The sequence below is a fragment of the Rattus norvegicus genome, chromosome 7 (genome assembly GCF_036323735.1).
Source record: "Rattus norvegicus strain BN/NHsdMcwi chromosome 7, GRCr8, whole genome shotgun sequence".
NCBI lineage: Eukaryota > Metazoa > Chordata > Mammalia > Rodentia > Muridae > Rattus > Rattus norvegicus.
Genome location: NC_086025.1, coordinates 110,438,764 through 110,452,360, shown reverse-complemented (window position 1 = coordinate 110,452,360; position 13,597 = coordinate 110,438,764). Strand labels below are relative to the sequence as shown.

General features: G+C 46.1%; 1 protein-coding gene and 1 long non-coding RNA gene across 4 annotated transcripts in view; one reads left to right on the top strand and one right to left on the bottom strand.

Annotated features, from left to right (window-relative positions):
* Zfp251 (zinc finger protein 251) overlaps window positions 1–3,167 on the top strand; it is a 30,025-nt gene extending 26,858 nt beyond the window's left edge. For all 3 annotated transcript variants that reach the window (NM_001191911.2, XM_006241854.3, XM_008765589.4), the window contains one exon: window positions 214–3,167. In NM_001191911.2, the coding sequence (NP_001178840.1) occupies window positions 214–1,838 (1,625 nt within the window). In that variant the 3' untranslated portion in view covers window positions 1,839–3,167. The remainder of the gene's footprint in view (window positions 1–213) is intronic.
* Window positions 3,168–6,870: 3,703 nt separating this feature from the next.
* LOC134479930 (uncharacterized) lies at window positions 6,871–12,888 on the bottom strand. The gene is made up of 2 exons (XR_010053862.1): window positions 11,988–12,888; window positions 6,871–7,108 (listed from the first exon to the last, which is right to left on the bottom strand). It is a non-coding gene; the product is annotated as an uncharacterized LOC134479930 (long non-coding RNA).
* Between the last annotated feature and the right edge of the window lie 709 nt (window positions 12,889–13,597).

Genomic DNA, 13,597 nt, shown 5'->3' with positions numbered 1-13,597 from the left:
GGGTCCTATGTAGTCTTACTGTCCTGGAACTTACTATGTAGACCAGGCTAGCCTTGTACTCACAGAGATCTGCCTCCCTCTGCCTCCCCAGCGCCAGGATCAAAGGTGTGCCTTCATAACTGGTACATCATACCTTATGGGAACATGAAGCAAATTGTGATTTCTGCTGCCAAGGGTTTCTCTGCTCATTTATTTGTGCTTTGTGTTTAACAGATTCTGAGATCAAGTCTGAGAAGGAGCGATCCATTTTAAACCAGAAATGTTCCGAAGAAGTAAAAACCCCAGAATTATCACAAAAGTTCCCAAGGGCTAATTCACAGGCATCTGAATCCAAGGAAGCTTGTGCCCATGAAAGTCAGGGAGATGGGAGCCAAGGAAGCTCTGCGACTCAGGGTTTGAAGGGTGTTGCTAAAAAGGACTCCACAGTCTGTAGGGAGCACCTGCCAGAGAACACCCAGGCTTCTTCTGCATTTGACAAACACTTGAATCCCAGCCAAAGTGGTGTTACAATTCAAAGAAATAAAACGGGACAGAGAATCTTTAAATGTGACATATGCAATAAAATGTTTAAATATAACTCAGACCTAAGTCGGCATCGCAGGAGTCACACGGGGGAAAAGCCTTACGAATGCGGTCCGTGTGGGCGGGCTTTTACTCACAGCTCAAATCTTATTCTTCACCAGCGAATTCACACTGGGAATAAACCATTTAAGTGTGATGAATGTGGGAAAACTTTTGGGCTCAATTCCTATCTCCGTCTGCATCAGAGAATTCACACTGGAGAAAAGCCGTTTGGGTGTAACGAGTGTGGGAAGGCCTTCAGTAGAAGTTCAAGTCTCATTCAGCACCGTATAATACACACAGGGGAGAAACCCTACAAGTGCAATGAGTGTGGGAAAGCCTTCAGCCAGAGTCCCCAGCTAACTCAGCACCAGAGGATCCACACCGGGGAGAAGCCCCACGGGTGCAGCTGGTGTGGAAAGGCTTTCAGTCGGAACGCAAGCCTTATTCAGCACCAGAGGATCCACACGGGGGAGAAGCCCCACAAATGCACTCAGTGTGGGAAAGCCTTCAGCCAGAGCTCCAGCCTTTTCCTTCACCACAGGGTTCACACCGGAGAGAAGCCCTATGTGTGTGGAGAATGCGGACGGGCCTTCGGCTTCAATTCTCATCTTACGGAGCACGTTAGGATTCACACTGGGGAGAAGCCCTATGTTTGCGGCGAGTGCGGCAAAGCCTTCAGCCGTAGTTCCACTCTGATGCAGCACCGCAGAGTGCATACCGGGGAGAAGCCCTATCAGTGCGCGGAGTGTGGGAAGGCCTTCATCCAGAGCTCCCAGCTTACCCTCCACCAGCGCGTTCACACTGGAGAGAAGCCTTACGAGTGCGGTCTCTGTGGGAAGGCCTTCAGCAGGAGATCAGCCCTCACTCAGCATCGGCGGGTTCACATGGGCGAGAGCCCACAGGAATTCGAGTGTGGCCCAGATTTCGTCTATGACTCCTCCAGCCACCTGTCCGCTGGAGAGAGACATGGCGGGACCTTCAGCCACAGTGCGAAACTTGTCCTGCAGTGGACGATCCGAAGTGAGGAAAAACCCCGGGGTTGTCGTGAGTGTGGGAAAACTTACAGCTCTTCCTCACAGTCCGTGGACTATCAGAGAATTCAGGCTGGAGAGAAACCCTCTACATGCCAGGAATGTGGTGGGAAAGCTGGGAGCGGGGTGTCGCCCCTTACTCCACACCATGTGACTCGTGTTGGAGAGAAGCCACAATTGAAGGATGGATCGGAAAGATACTTAATTCAAATCAAAAAGATTTTCCAAGAAAGACATTTTTAATGTGACAGATGTGGAAAACGGTTTAGAAACTTCGCTTTATATTAGGTAGGATTCCATAATGAAAGGTAAACTGTTACCAACAGACTGGCGAGTTAGGAGGCTGGGGCTGTGTGGCCTACTGTGTCACAACACAGCAGGCCACCTTAGCATCGGGTCAAGTTTAGGGTTTTATCGCAGGGTTGAATTCCCACAATGAAGAGCAGTTGATGGGAGGCGTCAAGATGATGACGTATCTCTTCATGGGCGATTGTAATTACCCAGAGACCTGGGGGATTAGGCTTGTCATGTGTGAGAATGTTGATGATGCTAAGGACAAGATATGGCCATGGATGGCAAGCATGTGGATGGTCTGGGAACCGAGGTGGCTCTGCCCGTGGCTGGTGGAACCAAATGTAGGTTCTCTAGGCGCAGAGGAGACGGAAGCTTTGGGGAGCAGCCACTGTGAGGCCAGGGGCAAAGGCTGCAGAGACATCAGCACAAACCAACAGCTGTGGTGACCAGAGCTGAGGGCCAACAGTGACAAGGACAGCTACAAAGAGTAAAACTCTGGCTGGAGATTGTCCTGCTGGCTATATTTTAAGGTCTTTTGGTCCTCACTGAATTAACCATGTGCAGCGAACAAATCTTGTGATTTCCGTTCTCTTCCGCCTACACAGCCTGACTGCTGCCCGCTCCCAGGTAACCTCATTACCAGACTTCCCTTTTTCACAAAGTGCTATCCTTGTTTTGTTTTTAAACGTTTTGCCAGGCACTTGAGTGACAGAGACAGGTGGATGGATCTCTGTGAGTTTGAGGTCCCAGACCAACCAGGGCTACGTAGACCCTGTCTCCAAAGAAAAAAAGTAGTTTTGAAAAGTATTTTAGATTTCACTTTTTGTTTTTACTGTACTCCTTTTTTGTTTTTTTGTTACTGTTTTGGTTTTGATGGGGGGCATGGGTGCCTGTATTCCCCCTTTCACCGTCTACTGAGGTTATCCTGTGAGGTCGGTGCCTCCACTCTAAGAGCAAATGGATTCAGAATCTACCATTTTTTTTCCCCTTTGGAAGCTGAGCAAACTGTGTTTTTTCTCCAACGCCATGTAACATTTCTCAGTGAAGCATGGTTGGATGGGCACTAGGTTGCCGGAATTCAGCCTGCATACCCACCATGCTGTGTGCCCCAGGGTCAATGCAGACACTGGGAGGTTCTTGATGGTGTTAATTTATATTGTACTTTTTAACCGCAGGATGTACGAATAAGCCATCAATGTTGTATTCACATTGGCTAAGGAATTCTTACACCCAGTTTCCTTCGACTTAATGATGCCAATTAAAAAACTGTGAAAATCACTATTGTTCTAGAGTGATGGCTTGATTCAGCACAGCGCCTGCCTAGCATGTACAAAGCCCCTGGTTTGATCCCTAGCCCTGTAGAAGCTGGGCATCTTGAACCACACCTTTAATGTTAGCACTCTAGAGATTGAGTCAGAAGGATAACAAGTTCAAGGCCACGCTTAGCTTCAAATTCAAGACCAACCTAGGCCACGAGACCCTACCTAAAACAAAACAGAAAGCCAAATATGTAGGTAATCAGTACTAGGCAAGCAATACAAGCCAAGGGGTTGCTAGTCATATTAAAGTTGGAAACAAACCTGAGGGAATTCACCTTGGAAAAGGAAGTTGTTTGTGTGGAAGTTACTGTTGCGTGCAGATCAGCTGTATGGCATCACACACGGCGGAATGACTGCACTAGAAGCAGCTACAACTGGTTCTTTCAGGCCCTAACCTTTGACCTTGAATGACCTCATGCCCCAAGTATCTAACCTTATCTTGTACAAATTACCTATTTTCTATGCCCACAACCCATGACTACCAAGGAAGCTAATGGTAGTGTCGATGACCTCGTTCTGGTCCCCAGATGGGAGAAGGTCATCCGAATATTGCAGTAGGCACTTCTGGGTAGCGAGACAGTTCTCAAAACTCTTCAAGTATCTGGCCAAACACATTGGAAGAATTACTGGAACCCATGAATACTGTTGCTTTCTCCAAGATGGGGGTCTTCCCATTCAAAGGCAAAAAGGTCTCTGCTGTCAGCATAAGGGTGCAAGCTCAGATGGCATCTTTGCGATCTGTGACCCTGAGCCACTGTTGGGGTCTTACTGAGGAGGGCGTATGTGTTGGGGACCACAGGGTGTCGTGTTTAACAATCTGGTTAATTGCTCTAAGATCTTGGACTGATTGATATGAACAATCATATTTCTTGACTGGTAGAATTGGAGTACTGAAGGAGGACATACAGGGTTTATGAAGTCTGTCCTTTATGAGCTCAATGATAGGTTTAAACCCCAATCTTCCCTCTAAGGGAATAGGATAGGTAGTGCCTCCTTTAAACACGTGTATAGGGTGTTTCAGCTCGATTTGGATGGGAGGACCCTGCAAGTCACACCGACAGCCTTCTTGGGCCCAAACATTAGGTTTGATTTGTTTTCCAGCCCAGGGAACCATCAAATCAAGGGAGACCTTTGACTTCATCCTGAAATATGTTAATTCCGCTTCTAATTTGGATATCAGATCTCTCCCCAATATGTTGTTTCCTGCTTCTGGAACACAAAGAAACTGTGTTACTCTTTGTCTATCCTGAAAATTAATTATAGTTTTGTTTTTTTTTTTTTTTCAGAAAGTGGAGGAGAGAATTCTCCCCTCACCTTGGTTACCACCAATTTTTCTGAGAAAAGGTTCATCCCTGGGAGATGAATGGGGAGGAATGGAATTCCCCTGATCAAAAAGAAATATAATTTCTTCCTCCATAGGAACTATCTTTAAGGGGTTGGGGATTTAGCTCAGTGGTAGAGCGCTTGCCTAGGAAGCGCAAGGCCCTGGGTTTGGTCCCCAGCTCCGAAAAAAAGAACCAAAAAAAAAAAAGGAACTATCTTTAAAGTCTCTCATGAGGTCTTGTGAAAAGTAGGCCCTTTGATTCCCCTCCCCAAATTGTCATTAAAATTTGTGAGGATAATGATCCTTTCTCCATTCTGGGCATTCCTTCTCAAAGTGTCCCACCTTTCCACACTGGACACAATTGTTCTCTGTTCTTATCATTTCTCCTTCACTCCTGGTCTGCAGTAAGCACCCCAGGGCCTCCACTACCAGAACGGCATAGTGATGACATTGTTGGGATCCTAAGCCTCTGTTCTGTTTCTGGGGCATTTGGTTCACAGAGGAAAAGCATGACCTTAGCTTTCTGTTTCTGCTTTTTTTTCGTGCCTTTAAGACTGCTCTTTCTGGGCCTCTGCAAGCAAATCTTTAAGTTCTCTACCCTTCCAACTTTCTATCTTTAGTAACTTTTAAAAAATGTCTGGCCAACTGTTGGTCATAAAATATAGCTTTAGCATCCCGTGGCCAAAGGAATCCTCCAGTCTTAATCTAGAATATTTTCTCATTTGGTCCTTTAAGCATTCAGCTGGGAAGCCAGGCAGTGGTGGTACATACCTTTAACCCCAGCACTCAGGAGGCAGAAGCAGGTGGATCTCTGCGTTTGAGCCCAGCCTCGTCTACAAAGCTAGTTCCAGGACAGCCAGGGCTACATAGAGAAACCTTGCCTCGAAAGAACAAAGAAGAGAATTCAGCTGGAACTTCATGTCCCTTGTTTTGCAAAAGGCCTTAACATTCTGAGCTCAGGGAAGTGATTTTCTTATTTGCTGGTAATAAGGACCCTCAGACTCCTCACACATCCCCGGGAGTGGACTTTATTGTTATTATCCCATTGGGATCCTGACACTAGGTCCAGCTAGGTGTTCCCTTATCACCGTCTTTTCTTCCCCTAAGAAAACAATACCCAGGATTGATATTAATTCACCCAATATATAAATCTGGAGGCCCAATAATTGATCCAATTGGTTTGATTCTCCAAAGGGCTCGCCTAAAAGAGGTTTAAATTCTTTTAAGGCTTTTTACTTGAAAACCATTAAGGGGAGCAGTCATAAGTCCAGTTTTACCACCCCCTAAGGGAACCTCTGTAAGTGGGTACACTGGATGGGAAGGGACCTTGTGTGGTCCAGCTTTGAGGATATTGGGATATGAAACTTCCTATATTCTTTTTTTACATTGTTCTAACTCCTGTCTTAAAGTGGGGTTAGTGGGACTTCTGGGAGGAAGTTGGGAGTGGGGTAGACAGAAATGGGAGATAAAGAGTTGGTAGAAGAATAGGTTCCATATTTCTCCACCGAACAGTGTGTTCAGACCTGTAATAGAAATACCCCACTTCTGGTACCTACTTGGTTGCTTTCAATTGCTGTGATGAAGCACATTGACCAAGGCCACTTATTCAGTACAGCATTTAATTAGGGGCTTCCTCACAGTTTCAGAGGCTAGTCCAGAATTGTCATGGTGGGGAGCATGGTGGCAGGCTGGCCTGGTGCTGGAGTAGTAACTGAGAGCTCACATCTGATCTGCAAGTTGTAGATAGAAGTGGGGAGGGGGGAGCTGTGTGGGCTTTTGAAACCTCAAGCTCCACCCCCAGTGTCATACCTCCTCCAGCAAGGCCACACCTCCTAACTCTTCCCCAACAGCTTCACCAGCTGAGAACCAAACAGTCAAATACATGAGTGTAGGGGATAATTCTTCTTCAAACCACTACATGCCCTCACTGAAGCAGTTTAGCAAACAAAGCGTTTGTTCATCTTACAACTCTAGGTTTGAGTCCATCGCTGTGAGGAAGTCCTACTACCACAACAGGTGATTCAAGATTTTATTGACAAAATAGTGCTTTTACCTGCAGGGCGCTCTCTCTCTCTCTCTCTCTCTCTCTCTCTCTCTCTCTCTCTCTCTCTCTCATCCCAGAGCCAAAATTCTCTTAAGAGTTTTTCTCTTAATGACACAGGGTCTCATGTAGCCCAGGCTGGCCTAGAATTTGCTATGTACTCAAAGGTGACCTTGAACTTGAGATCCTCTTGCCTTTAGTTCCATAATGCTTGATCGTGGGCATGCTCCAAATCCGATTCCTTTGCATGCTATAAGGCACCCTTGAGCACATTTTTTCCCTCAAACACATGATGTAGAAAATGTGTCTAGGCTTTATTTTGGGAAGGAAGAATGGCTGAAAGGAGGGAAGAGAGAAACGCAGCAACACATAAGCATTTGTACAGCCATGGAACTTTCTGTTTGGCACCGTGTTTCTGTGAGTCTTCTGTCCTGGAAATACACTGAGTAAATTAAAACCATACCCCAGCTTAAGCTCCTGGGGCAGAGTGGTGGGGCAGATCTCCTGGGAAGTGTTGATACAAACCACATCTCGCCTGAAATAGAGCAACAGAGGTTATTTTGAGTCAAATTTGAGTAGCCATGGCCTGGGAACATAGATTTAGGCTGTTCCAATGTTAAAGTGGTTACATGAACTTTTATAGCCACAGAACAAAAGAAAATCATAGACTGTGGCATTGCCTTAATAAACTGGTGTGAGCATCAATCATGTGGGCAACAGCAGGTCAGGGAACTCTAGGCTATAGTTCTCAGGTGATGCTGACTTTTTAGCTTTTGTATTGGGAGAAGCCAGGGGTCCCTTCAACTGATACATTCCACAGGTTTTTACCTGTTAGTTAAAGGGATGCTAGCTCACAAAGTTGGGCAATAAGTGGATATTGAGGAGACTCAAGAATATGGTTCTGGAGCTGTAACGTTCTGACTATACAATTACCAACGTCTAATCAGATAGTCATCCGTGCAATACCTTTAGCACAGGTGGAGCTTTGAACTATTTTTTTATAAAGGAACTTTAGTTCACAGAAGCATGAGGAACAGCTTGATCTTTTCCTTATTGTGGGTCCTGGGACTAGAGACGTTAGGAAAATTTATGACTAAACACACACGCACACACACACACACATATGCACGGGGGAGGGGAGTATGCACAGGCGAGGTGTGGCCAGGATGACTCCACAATTATAGTAGACCTCTGTGCACAGCTGTAGAGCCCTAGGTCTGTCCCCACTGTGTATGAGGACCAGGGAAAGACAAAACAAAAGCCCCACCCACTTGCAACCAGGGGCACTGGGCAGTGTCATTGGCTGCAGGAGATGGAGCTAAGAGACCAGGGTGATCAGAGAAGGAAGAGAAGCAAGGGGAGTAAACGTCTTCAAACAAGAGAGTAAAGGCGTTCAGGATAGGCAAGTGGTTCGTACACTACAGATGTAACCCAACTGCAGAATCTGCACTCACATGCACCCCTGAGCTGCCCAAACCCTTGGGGGCCTCAACAGATGTGTGCTGGGGGGTTCTGGATTTCCAGTCTCAATTCAGACTAGTGCCAAGGGCTGCTGGGACAGAGACGTGGCAGGTGAAGGACAAAAGCAGCCAATGCTGGCTTTTTCACATCCTGTGTTGACATGAACTTTCATCTGACCTTAAGTAAGTTCCATTTGCATTTCTCTTCTAAGAAACCAGTTCAACCAGTTATGGCTGCTAGCCAGGTGTGGTGATGCACACCTCTAAGTCCAGCCCCTGGGAGGTGGAGACAAGAGGATCATCTTCTACCACATAATGATTTTGAGATTGGTCTCCCACACCTGAAACCTTGCCTCAGCTCTGCCTATCTCTGCCCCCCAATAAAGAACCGTGTGTATTTACGAGCTCTTCTCACTCACAGCTACCAGGATTGAAAGGTTTGACAGCACTATGTGCAAACATTTCCACCCACCTTCAACCTCAAAATTAACGCTGAGTGGAGGTGGCAAGCCCGCTTTGGGTACGGCAAAGAAGTGAGCTTTTGCTTCCAAGAGCAGTCTGCTCTGCTTCCAACAGTTGAACTTCATTGCCCACATTTCCTCCAAAGGATTAATAGAATTGTCTGTTAAAATGGAGGTGAAGTCCCATTAAGAAAACACACACCAAGGGCAGCCAGTGTAAACTAGGGCAGCAGTAGTCTCTATCTGTAATCCCAAGCACTTGGGAAACAGAGGCAGGAGACCTTTCCCATGAGTTTGGGGCCAGCTTGGTGTCCATGGTGATTTAGACTTAGCCCTGGGTGCAGAATCAGCTGCAATGGGCACAGCTAGCATCCGGGAGAGACAGATGGACATTCGCTAAAGTTGTTGGGACTCTTTCAACTCAAGAATAACCACCGAACTACATGTTTACCATGGAGGGCGGTTCTATGGGACAGAACTATCCCCAAGGGATGGAGAGATGTCTCAAGGGCTAAGAGCACTCAATTCTTCCAAAGGAAGGACCCTCATGGTAGTTCACAATCACTTGCAGCTTCAGTTCTGGGGGAACTGATGCCCTACTCTGGCCTGTGGGAACACCAGGCACACAAGTAGTACACAGACAAGCATGCAGGGAAAACACCCATACACATTAAAGTAAACGAAGGAAGGAAGGGAGGGAGGGAGCGACAGAGAGAGGGAGGGAGGGAAGGAAAAAAGGAGAGAGAGAGAGAGAGAGAGAGAGAGAGAGAGAGAGAGAGAGAGGGAGAGAGAATTATAGCCAGGTAGTGGTGGTGCGTACCTTTTATCCCAGCACCTGGGAGGCAGAGGCAGGTGGATCTCTGAGTTCAAGGCCAGCCTGGTCTACTGAGTTCCAGGACAGCCAGGGCTACAAAGAAAAACCCTGTCTTGAAAAACCTAACCAACCAACCAGATAAATAAACAAATTATCCCTAAGGTTGATTTGAAAGTACAGACTTAAAGGACCGCAGGTTGGTTGCTCTGTCTCAGTCACTGTTCTATTGCTGTGAAGAGACACCATGACCAAGGCAACTCTTACAGAAGAAAGCATTTCACTGGGGCTGCTCACAGTCAGTGGTTACTGTACTGGCCTCATGCAGCCTACAGAGCGTTTGAGCATGCTCCAGCCCGATCCACAGTCCAAGAGGGAGAACTGGGCCTGGCGCAGGCCTTCGAGACCTCAATTCCCACCCCCAATGACACACTTTCTCCAACAAGACCACACCTACTCCAACAAGCCATACTTTCCAATCCTTCTCAAATAGTCCCACTCCCTGATGACTAAGAATTCAAAAGCATGAGCCTATGGAAGCCATTCTTACTTAAACCACAATTTCCAAGTACTCAACAGAAGTATATGTAAATGTTCTTTGGAAGAGGTTGGCTTTAATCTTTTCTGACAGTAAAGACAAGAAGTCACTGATTAGGATGTGGAATAATTTCAGATAGTGAAAAGATATGTGCATATTCTGTTCATAAAATGTGTGATCAAAGCAGCAGGCTAGGCCATAGTAATGAATATTACTGTCTTATTACAGTTGCTTTTCTTGTTGCTGTGATCAGATATCTTACAAAGACCAAATTAAGGAAGGATTTATTCTAGCTGACAATGTGAGGGATCATTCCGTCATGGCAGAGATAGCTTGTTGGTAGGAACAAGGAATAGGCTTGTCACATTGCATCCAGTCAAAAAGGAGAGGGGGGGAGAGAGAGAGAAGAGAAAGAGAGAGAGGGGGGAGAGAGAGAGAGAGAGAGAGAGAGAGAGAGAGAGAGAGAGAGAGAGAAATATGCAGGGGATCACCTTGCTTTTTCCATTTTTTTTCAGCACAGACTTGCAGCTCAGAAAGTGATGCTGATCACAGTTAACCAGTTAACTAGTCTAGACAATCCCTCACTGACAATATTACCATCTATGGTGCCTTGGATGAGAATAGCTGCCCCCTCCTCGGGCTCATATATTTGAATGTTTTGCCCTAGTTGGTGGAACTGTCTGGGAAGGATCAGGAAGTGAGACCATGTTGGAGAAGGTGTGTCACTGGGTGGTGGGGGTGGGGGGCTTTGAGTTTTCAAAAGCCCAAGCCAGGCTCAGTCACTCCCTCGCTCCAAGTTGCAGATAAAATGTAAGCTTCTGCACCATGCTGCCACCTGATGCTTTGCTCCCTGCCATGATGGTCATGGGCTCACCCTCTAAAACTGGAAACAAGCCCTCAACTAAATGCTTTCTTTAATAAGTTACCTTACTCACAATGTCTCATCACAATAGAAAAGTAACGAAGACATCATCACAATTCTAGTCTTTGTTAACGCCCAAACACATTACTATCAAGCCATACCTTTCCTTGTCTCAGGATTATAACCATCTCATAATGCAAATGCATTTATGCCAATGTCAAAAGTCTCCATGGACTTTAACACTGGGGGCACAGTAGCTAAGTGGTGGTTGCTCTTCCAGAGGACTTGTGTTTGGCTTCTAGTATTTATGGTGTAACTCCAGCTCCAGAGGATCTGGTGCCCTTTTTTAGTGTCTGTAGGCACCTGAAGTCAGATGTACATACCCCAACACACACATGCACACATACACACACACACATACACACACACACACACACACACACACACAAATAAAATAGATCTTAGAAAAACAAACACATATTCCACTTTTTAAAAACCCAACATTGGGGACTGGAGAGATGGCTCAGCGGTTAAGAGCACTGACTGCTCTTCCAGAGGTCCTGAGTTCAAATCCTGGAAACCACATGGTGGCTCACAACCATCTGTAATGGGATCTGATGCCCTCTTCTGGTGTGTATGAAGACAGCTACAGTATATTCATATACATACATTTAAAAAAAAGAGAGAGAGAGAGACAAAGTCAGGAGATTGAAACGGAAGAAGAATGTGGAAGGGAACAGGGGTGAGGAGGGAAGAGATATTTGTCTCGGAGGAAGTCTTTAGCAGTTACAATCCTCTTTTAAGCACACACGTTGGCCTCGACTCAAACTTCCTTGTCAAACTATATGTTTGTTTTGTACCTTTAGGCTGAACTTTTTGCTCTTTTTCCATGTGGACCTGGATAGGTGCAGTAAATAAGTAATAGCCCCATAAGACTTTACACAAGCAAAGTTTCTTTCTCTTGCAAAATCCAGCAGAGCCTGGTCAGTGATCACCAGCATCTATCACCAGCGACTCAGTCTAGGTCACTACATTTTACAGCTGTGCCACCAAGGAAAGCCGTGTCTCCAGGTTGCTGCAACAGGGAATGGGTAAGGAAGGCAGCGGACTTCCTTAAGGAAGCCTTGTGTGACACTGTTCTTAGGAAAAGTAAACAGATACCTACTCCCCCCAGACTGGGAACCAGCAACAGACCAAAGTAAGGCTTCCAGTTAGTCCATCGTGGTGAACCAATGAGTTTTATTAGGGTTACTTATAAGAATATGGGTGAGGAACTACTTACAGAGCAGCTGTGATGCAAACACAGCAGCATCAAGGAAGTGTTGCACCAGCATGAGTGATAGCTCATGGAAGCTGAAAACCTGGAGCACAGCACATAGCCTGCATGAGACCAGACAGTGTCCTTTCCAGGTAGTTCAGTAGGATGGTCTGAGCCTCTCGCAGGCAGATCAGTTCATCTCTGGTTCTTCCAGATGGCTCAGCTTGGTGTAGAGTCTTCTTAATAGCTTGTCTCATCTGGGAGTCTCTTAGCAGTTCTTATAGTTTATGTATGCCTGGGGAAGGGAGAGCCGAGTGAATCTGGTCAGTTTCAGGAACTTCCTGAAGATATTTTGAATTGTCTACTTCCTGAGCTTAACGAGCTTCCCTGAAGGTTAAAATGGTTCACCTTCTTTTGCAGTGGTTCTCAACTTTCCTAATGCCAAAACACTTTGATATAATTCCTCATGTTGTAGTGACCCCCCCACCCAATCATAAACTTATTTTTGCTGATACTTCATAACTGTAATTTTGCTACTGTTATGAATTGTAATGTAAATATCTGTGTGTTCCAATGGACTTATATAACCAGTGAAAGGGTCATTTGACGATCCCCAAGGAAGTCACGACACACAGCTTGGGAACCTCTGCTTTAGTGCCTCCTAACCCACCTCTCTATAAACATATTGTCTTAAAATGTTTAGCTAGACATAGTGGCACACACCTTTGATCCCAGCACTCGGGAAGCAGAGGCAGGCAGATCTCTCAGTTTGAAGCCAGCCTGGGCTACAGAGGCAGTTCCAGGTCAGCCAGGGTAACCCAGGGAAACCCTGTCTTGAAAACTGCCCCTCCCCAAAATATATATTCTTTGTTTCACGTTCCTTTTCACATCCGATGTCTTACTGAGCTTCGCTTCAAGATGAAGGTTTTCATTTCAGAGGGAACTGCTGGGGGCACACATTAATCCTCACATCTGTTTGGCCAGAAGGTCCCATTGCCTCAATCTAGGTGCAAGGCAGGCTAGAGAATGATTTTTCTTTGAGACAGGGGTTTCCCTCTGTAGCTCTGGCTGCCCTGGAACTAAATCTAAGGCTCAGGCCAGCCTCAAACTTAAAGATCCACCATAGCCTGGGAAATTAAAAAAAGTTGGGGAGGGCGGCGTAGCACCCAACCTTTAATGTCATCTCTTCAGAGGAGGCAGGTGGATCTCTGTGACTTCTACCAGGCTGCATAGTGAAACCCTATCGAGAGAGAGAGAGAGAGAGAGAGAGAGAGAGAGAGAGAGAGAGAGAAGGAAAAACCGCAAGTCCCCATCACATTATTAATCTTACCATGCTGATTTTGCGGAAAGGTAAATTGAGGCACAAACTGGTCAGATATTTTTTCTCTTTTCTTTTTTTTTTTTTTTTTTTTTGGAGCTTGGGACCGAACCCAGGGCCTTGCGCTTGCTAGGCAAGCGCTCTACCACTGAGCTAAATCCCCAACCCCCAGATATTTTTTCTCAAATCAATTACCCTGCTGATCTCCTATCTGCTACTCTCTGGCATAGAAGACCAGAATCCCGAGGCTGTGCGTGTCTCCTGTCCTCTGTGCCACAGAAGGGGCAGTGGCCAAGACAAACCCTCATGATCGGTT